At 32.6% G+C, this 8,145-nt stretch overlaps 1 protein-coding gene across 1 annotated transcript in view; it reads left to right on the plus strand.

Annotated features, from left to right (window-relative positions):
* Positions 1-8,145, plus strand: part of AdoR (Adenosine receptor) — a 140,172-nt gene that overhangs the window by 110,020 nt on the left and 22,007 nt on the right. The window contains exon 2 of the mRNA XM_014433943.3: positions 7,250-7,467. Within this exon, the coding sequence (XP_014289429.1) occupies positions 7,250-7,467 (218 nt within the window). The remainder of the gene's footprint in view (positions 1-7,249; positions 7,468-8,145) is intronic.

Consider the following 8,145-nt stretch of genomic DNA (forward strand, 5'->3'; position numbering starts at 1 on the left):
ATGAATATATACACTTTATATCTCATTGATATAATTACTGAAAAATATTTATACCATAATAAAGTATTGATACAATAATTTACGATTTTTTTTTTCAATCACAGGTCTATTAAGATAAATAATTTACGTAAATTTAAACAAAAATAGGAGTGATGTAATATAAGTAGTGGTTTAAAGTTTGTTGAATGTACAATTTATAATTGTAGCTTTATTTCATTTGTTTCTTATTTTTATTTGGTTTATTTACTAATGCAACATGTTCTCATGATTGTTTGTCTACTATAATCTTAGTAATTTTAAATTTCATGCAATTGAATCTTGTCTTTAAAATTCATTCATTCATATTCATTAAGGGCATAAATTTAATAATTTAAATACGCAGTATATATAAATTAATTCATTTTTTAAAAAGTAATAATATATTTCATTAAAGTTTATTAGTTAAAATAATTAAATTTTATAAAAATTTTTGAATTATCTTTTGAAACTTTATCCTGGACTTTGTTGGCCATTAATAAGCATGTGATAAAAATTAAAGATTTGAGAACCCTTATAAGACACCAGTAAACGACTATAAATTTGCCCTCCAACCCCTAAAATTCCACAGACAGCCATTTTTCTGAGTGTGGTACTAAGGGGTAGATAACAAGGGTTTAGCAGCTCGTTATATTGAAACTCGACTCCAAACCTGAGGCATCGTTCCCCTTACTTGTGTGCCCAACCATAAATTGTATTTGCCTTAAAGACTTTGTTTTCTAGTTTCAAAGTTTAATCAATTACTTCTTATCTTCGTTTAGGACAGAATGAACTAAAAAAAGCTATTTGGTGGGATTTAAAAATGAACTAAAACGTTGCTTGTGAGTCCCAAGAATTTTATTTTTCTGGTGATACCAATTTGATCTAAAAGACAGTAAATAGTAATTATTTTCATCATAGCGACAAACTTACAGTATCATAAAAAAAAAATTCGATTTATAGAGCTCTTTCCAGGCACAGAAAGTATAAAAGTAGACAAAAAATTGTATTCCCCTCCGGAGGAAGTTTTTTAGTTTTCGTATCTCAACAGCCTTCTTAAAAGTAATTTTGTGGACTGAAAATATGTACGTTTGGAGGTCTTATCTTTTTCCTTCCACCTAAACCATTTTTAGGGACGATTTTTTTTGGATAATTAACAAAAAACTAAAGAAAATATATTACTATGCTAATGATGTGAAAAGACTTCGAAACGTCGGAAAATGAAAATTAAATTAAATAAAAAAAGAATAAATTTCACAAGAATTAATATATTAAGAAATGACTCTCTCAATAATGAATAAAATTGGTTTGTAGATAAGTGTTTTATCTATTGCGGTGCTGGTAGGGAGAGAAAACATTACCAAACAAAATCTGTTAGTTTGCAGGGACTGTTTTTTTTCAAACCTCTTTATTTTTTATATGGTTACAGAATAAATAATAATATAATACATACATATACAATTAACATTAAATCTTCGTTTGCCGTATGGCATTATAAGATGAGCAAACATGGTCCGCTGAAGGCGGTTATACATTGGTGGCATGATAGCTGGGGGCTTAAAAGAAATGGAGAGGCCATTCCGGCTGGTGATGGTGGTGGTGTGATGACTTTAAGCTGCAGAGCCCGAAGTCCTTCCGTCGGCGAGGATGTCTACCAAGGGGACTGTGCTTTGCCACCTCCCAGGTCTTGTTGGAGGGGTGATTTCTCTGAATAGCGGGTTGGCACAGGCCTTCACCCCATCAAAGAATTTGATGTGCCTTCGGCCTATATCCTCCGGCACAGAGGGTAGCTGGAGTTCCTGGTGAATGGTGGTGTTTCTGGCCCTCTGTAGAGTTGTTCCACGGAGAACGGAATTCTGATAGCTCTGCAGCTTTTCAAGCGTGGTTTGGTAGAGGTGACGCAGCAGAGGTTCACCGTAGAGTAGAGTCGGGCGGATTATCGCCTTGTAGATTTGCAGCTTCAGCCTTAGTGAGAGTTGTGGGGATTTCAGGAGATGGAAGAGCCTGTAGCTCTTCTGCAGGGACTGTGGAGATGTACACACCTTAAAAAGAAATGGCCTGGAACAAAAATGTCGAGGCCTTGCGGTGGTCTACTCTAACAAGAATTCTGATTACATTCAAATTTGTAATACAATAATGCTAAGAAGACTTAGAAGGAGAAATATTGACTTGACCCTACTTTTTGTCATTTTTCTTCCAGGGAACAGTCCCATATACGGAATTTCAGCTCATTTCATTGAAAGAGAGGATCTGGAGGTGCTCAAATGTAACGTGAATATATAACTGTCTCATTTCTCTGAAAATAACAGACTATATAGAAGGTTTTTGGAGAGGAGAAATACGAGAATTAATGGGATCATGCCCTCTATCAAGCGTAAATGTTTTCAATAAACATGTTTATATTATTTTGATCGGATGCATGAAAATTTCGAATAGCGAAATTCAAAACCATTCTACCTATTGAGAAAGTATTTTACACTCGGAGCGGCCAGAATACTAATGTTAAACGATATCCGATTCCTAAAGAGCAACTTTCCGATAACCGCTCCCAGTTATACAATAAGAATAATAACAAAATTGTTCAAGTTTTTTAGACGTGAATTGAAAACCTAGTTTCTTTCTCTACAGCCTTAAAAGGTATGGATTATTATTTATTATTATTTTGTACAGATATAAATTATATTAAATAAATAAAAAAAAAAATTATTTCGTGCAAAAGAACAGTATGTTCCAATTAGTTTCCAGATATAACGTTTACGTTTTAGTTTGGGCCTTATTTCTTTTTCTTGACAATAAACCATTATTTTAACACTAAATTAAGGGAACTACACCCGGTAAATATAATTCATGTTATAGCATTGCAGCGTATAAGATGGATGTGTAAGGTTGTGTGGTTCAGTAACCAGTGGATCCCTAAAATGTAAATAAACACTGAACCGACGGGTAAACGTCCGAGGGGTAGACCGTAGCGTAGATGAGAGGATTGCGTTAAAACTGATTTAGTAGAATTGGGTTTAGAGGGGCATCACTGGAAGTATGTATATAGAAAGCAATTGGTAGTATCGGCATTGAACGTTCGGGTTTGTTAGGCCTTCATTATTACTATTATTATAAAGCATTATTTTAGATTTATTAACATATAGCATTAATTTCGATTGATCTAGACAATCCTCCAATTAAGCTAATATTTCTTCTAATTATTTCGCCAACTATGTATATGAGGGATTATAGAATTTTAATTTAAATATCTGGTCAAGCTGATACTGACTTTAAAGTTGTTGACCATAAAAGTATACCAATTTTATTACCAATGCAAAGAATCAGCTGGATACTAAGAATGTCTGAAAAAAATTAAAAGTTATGAGTTTTTTAATGTGTCAATTATTCGTTATCCTATTGTTAACTGATAGGGCATGTGCATGGAGGTTTATACCAACAATAGGCGATTTCAATAGGTCATAATTGAGAACTGTTTCAACAAGATAACGCAATGTATCCAGACCCGCCGTCAGGAAGGAACGAGGGAGCAAAATCCTCCGGGACCGAGTTTCCGGGGAACCCGATAAGAGTGGACTTTAAAAGGCTAAAAAGTCAATAAGTTCTTTAACAATCATATGAAAATAAAAAAACAATCTTTACTAATCATTAATATCACGTAATTTTATCATATTCTAACAGTATACCTAATTTTATGTACTTATTATACATTGTATTGTTTATAGTCTAATGAGAGTACTATGACTTTTTTAGTTAAAGTTTTTAAGATGAGTCTATGTTAGCAAGAATATTGATATGATTATTGAAACTTTCTCAGAAAAGAGTTTTGAATAATTGTAGTAAGAAAAAATATTTGAAGCTCTAATAGCATTGGGGGATATGAGTGAGAGAGGGTCCGCTGTAATATTTTACATCAAGTCCAGGCTCTGCATTTGCGGCTCTGAATTTCAAGTCGAAAATACCATAATAGTTAATTTTTATTATTATAATATTACTAATCCCACCACGAGACTCATCACATTACTTTTTTTTCAAAATCTTTAGGTGTTGTTCTTAAGTTTAAGGTAGTAACAATAAGTCGCATCGGTAAAGAACGGTAAGTGTGGGATATTTTACAATTCTTATTATAATATTTTTGATAGTAAATACAAGATAAATAAATTTAATAATTAGAAAAAACATATAAAATAATAAGTATTCTTATTAATATCTACATATCCTTATGATATATGTAGTATGTACATGTATGTGATATATATTTTTTTTTTTTCCCTACGCCACAGGAAGTGGGCTATTACGCCATTTTCCTTCTCGCAGCCCAATACAATTTTATTCGTCCTCTTAGTTCGTCTGTATCACGCTCAACATCCACCAGACCAACACACGCCAAAAGATGGTCCCCATCCATGTCCCCCATGTTGCATAGAGGACATTTTTTGGAGGTGTTTTTGGAGCAGATCATGTCCTGTCACTAGCCGAAAACAGGCCACTCTCTCAGCTCTGCTAAGATTGCCTGAGATTCTTTTTTCCTTATCCAGTAGGCTCTCCCACTTCTTTCCTTCCGCTTGAACTTTGTGTCTACCACTTGTCCTGTCCTTATAATAAGCGCTTATAAGTGATTTCACTGTTCTGTAGGAAAGTGGTAGAACAGGCTGATTCTCTGCACAACCAAGTATGTGATATATACAATGCAGTAAAAACGATTTGGGACAGAAAAATCGTACTACGCTTGCGCCCGTTTGATGATTGTTTTGGCTCAAGTTGGAACATTTTTCTTAATGACCTCCTGTCTTGTTATTTATGACTTACGGGGGAGGGGAGAGATTGTCTACAGTTTGCCACTTTATTCTAACCATAGTAAGAGGTCAAGTGCTCATTTTATGTTACCGCCACAGAAATAAAAGTCAACTCCCCTGGCCGTAATCGAAGCAGGTCCGTTGCAACGGGTTCGAACGGTCTGTTCATAATAGAACGACCCTATAATCATCATTTTCGTAAATGATCGTATATTGCGTCTTATTTATTATTATTTTATTCGGAACTTAATCCCTCCACTATTAAGCACTTGTTTTTGATTTAACTCAGCATTCAGCCAAGCATCGCTACAATACTGCTCACAGTACAAGAGCCGGAAAGAAAAAAAGGCAGTCATCTCACCCCAATTTTTTATTACTTTAATGAAAACTATGTATAATTACTAGTCAAAATTGATGAGTCTGCCAAGTATAGGTAGGGGGAATAAAAACGGCGGCTGTTCAAAAACCTTTAAAAAAACACTAATTTTTCATTCGGAGCTCTATATCTTAAAAACTACCAATAACACTAGAAAATCTAAGAGATTTATTATTTAAAGAAGAGTAAATTTGCTGAAATATTAGCCCTAAATGAGCTATTTACGTCCAATAGTTATCGAGATATATAGCTTTTTAAAAAGCAAAATTTCTTAAAAATCTACTGAAAGATTAGTAGTTAGTTAATTTATTTTGAGAATTCTATATCTCAGGAACTATGTGACGTACAGATGTCTATTAGCACTAAAATTAAAGCTAGTTTAATGAACTATAAAGAAGTTTCTGACCTTTAGCTTCGTAGTAATAGTAGTTTTCATGATATTTGCTAAAATAAATTGGTTAATAGTTGTTTGGACAATAAGTTGGATTTATGAAAAACTAATTTTCTATAAACTAATTGTTAAATTTACTACAAAATAGTTAATTATGTTTATCTTTGTAGGAGTAGTAGTTTTTATGATATTTGACAAAATAAACTCACAAAATGTTAATTTCTAGTTGTAATAAAATATAATGTAATAAAAGATATTTATCTTACTATAAAGTACTTTATTACACTTATCTTCGCAGAGGTTGTAGTTTTTATGATATTCACACATGAATATGAATTTGGCAAATGAAAATTTGTCCGAACAACTCTAAATAAATTTATTTCAGCAGATTTCATGTAAACTATTACTTGTACGAAGATATACATCATAAACTACATTATATCTCTTTAAACTAGCTTTAATTTGAGTGCTAATAGACGTCTGTTCGTCAAATAGTTTTTGAGATATAAATTTTTCAAAATAAATTCACTAACTACTAATCTTTCAGTACGTCCCATACAACATTTTTATGAAATGTTGCTTTTTAAAAAGCTATATCTCGAAGACTATTTAACGTAAATAACTCTATTAGGGGTCATATTTTAGCAAATTTACTCTTCTTTAAATGACGTTCTCATTGGTTTTCTTGTGTTATTCCTACTTTTTAAGATATAGAGCTCCGAATGAAAAATCAATGTTTTTTTATCGTTTTGAAACAGCCGCCATTTTTTATTCCCCTACCTATACTTGGCAATTGACTTATCAATTTTGACTATTAATTATACATAGTTTTCATTAAAGTAATCAAAACTTGGGGTAAGATAACTGCCTTTTTTTTCTCCTCTTGGGCTCTTGTACTATCAGAGCATCCATTCGAATGACTTATAACAAGTAAATATAATACAGAAAATGGACTGACAATTCAATAACTACACAGAGTATCGTGATGCCCAGAGCAGTTCGAAACTAGAATCCGACCGTTTATGAAAAATTATCTGTACCTTAGAACTGATTATTTAACCCAATTTAGGAATTGTTACTCCTTCTAAGGCTATGTTTTGCTAAGTCTTCGATCCTACAACGGAGAAGGAAACTAAACTTCATGGAAATAGGACTTACTCTATTCAATACAGAACCCTCTGATGCCAAAAATGAGAGATTACACCTTATAAGAAATCGTATACTCCTAGAGCAAACTTAATAATGACGCCGGAACTGTCCGATTTTCAAGTTGTACTCGTTGCTTGTTGACCCATTAATTGTTAATAGATCCTTTATTTCTTTATCCTTTATCCTCAACTTTTCGTAAAGCTCTTATTTTTGCAACCTGATCTAACACCATAGCACATTTTATTACAATAAATATTAAATCATCTACTATGAAATAAAGAAATATTTTAAAAAATATTTATTGGTATTTTTCATAAATTAATGTATAATTAAACATTATGCACATGGAAATAAATACTAATTAAATACTATGTTCAATAAAATCACCACTTCGTGTTCATAACTCTAATGTTACCATATTATTGGCCTCAACAAACCTCAAAACCTAAATTATATATTTTAAAATTAATTATTATAAAATTGAATTATTATAGCACATAACTAATTAATTATAATGTGTTGTAGATATAATAGGGGCTTGCTGGTTGGCCGGAGGGATCGTGGGGTTCCTCCCGCTCTTCGGGTGGTACTCGGACGATGGTTGGAGAGAGAAGGAGAAGTGCCTCTTCACCAAAGTCATGGACTATGACTTCCTCGTGTTCCTGTACTTCTGCACTATTGTCGGTCCAGCCCTTCTCATGGCTGCCTTTTATGCTCACATCTACTCCGTTGTGCTCAAGCAAGTAAGTCAACAATGTTACGACTAAACGTTGTAGGTTTAATGAAAGCAGTTTTTTATTTTTCATTATGGTCCAAACATTTTTTATAAGAATTTTTCAAATTAGATTTTTGTTGTTATTTATTTCCGTGGATGAATTCTTTTGACCACATAAATATTTTCCTTTTTATTTTATTTCTACTCACTATGGTTTAGTAAAAATTAAAAAAAATGTTTAAAGTAAGTTAATCACCTAAATAAGGAAAAGGAGTAGCTCAGTGAGTAAGGCGCTATACTATCTCCCGAGCCTGGGATCTCGAATCCGCCTGTGGCACATAATTTATTCTGTTACTTTAGCCATGAGTCAATCCTGTCGGGTTTGTAATTGATCCAGCACCTAAAATAAGGCAACTTTTAATTGGGAAAACAAAGCCTGGTAGTTGAGTGTGGTCATGAACAAATCAACTTCTTTCATAACCGTTGTTCTTTACAAGGATAGAAAACTGACCTTTCATGCGTATTGCTTTATAGAGTTCTATTTCTATTTGAAAACGCGCAGACATATTTTTCTTTTTTATATTATTAATAATAATTTTTATATTATTAATAAATACTAAAATGTTTGTAATTTGTTCGTATCTTTAATATACTCAACGTGAAAGCTACATTTAGTACAATACGTTAAACGTCTGTATGCATTCTG

The sequence above is a fragment of the Halyomorpha halys genome, unplaced genomic scaffold, assembly GCF_000696795.3.
Source record: "Halyomorpha halys isolate HHAL.00 unplaced genomic scaffold, Hhal_1.1 Scaffold1282.1, whole genome shotgun sequence".
Taxonomy (NCBI): domain Eukaryota; kingdom Metazoa; phylum Arthropoda; class Insecta; order Hemiptera; family Pentatomidae; genus Halyomorpha; species Halyomorpha halys.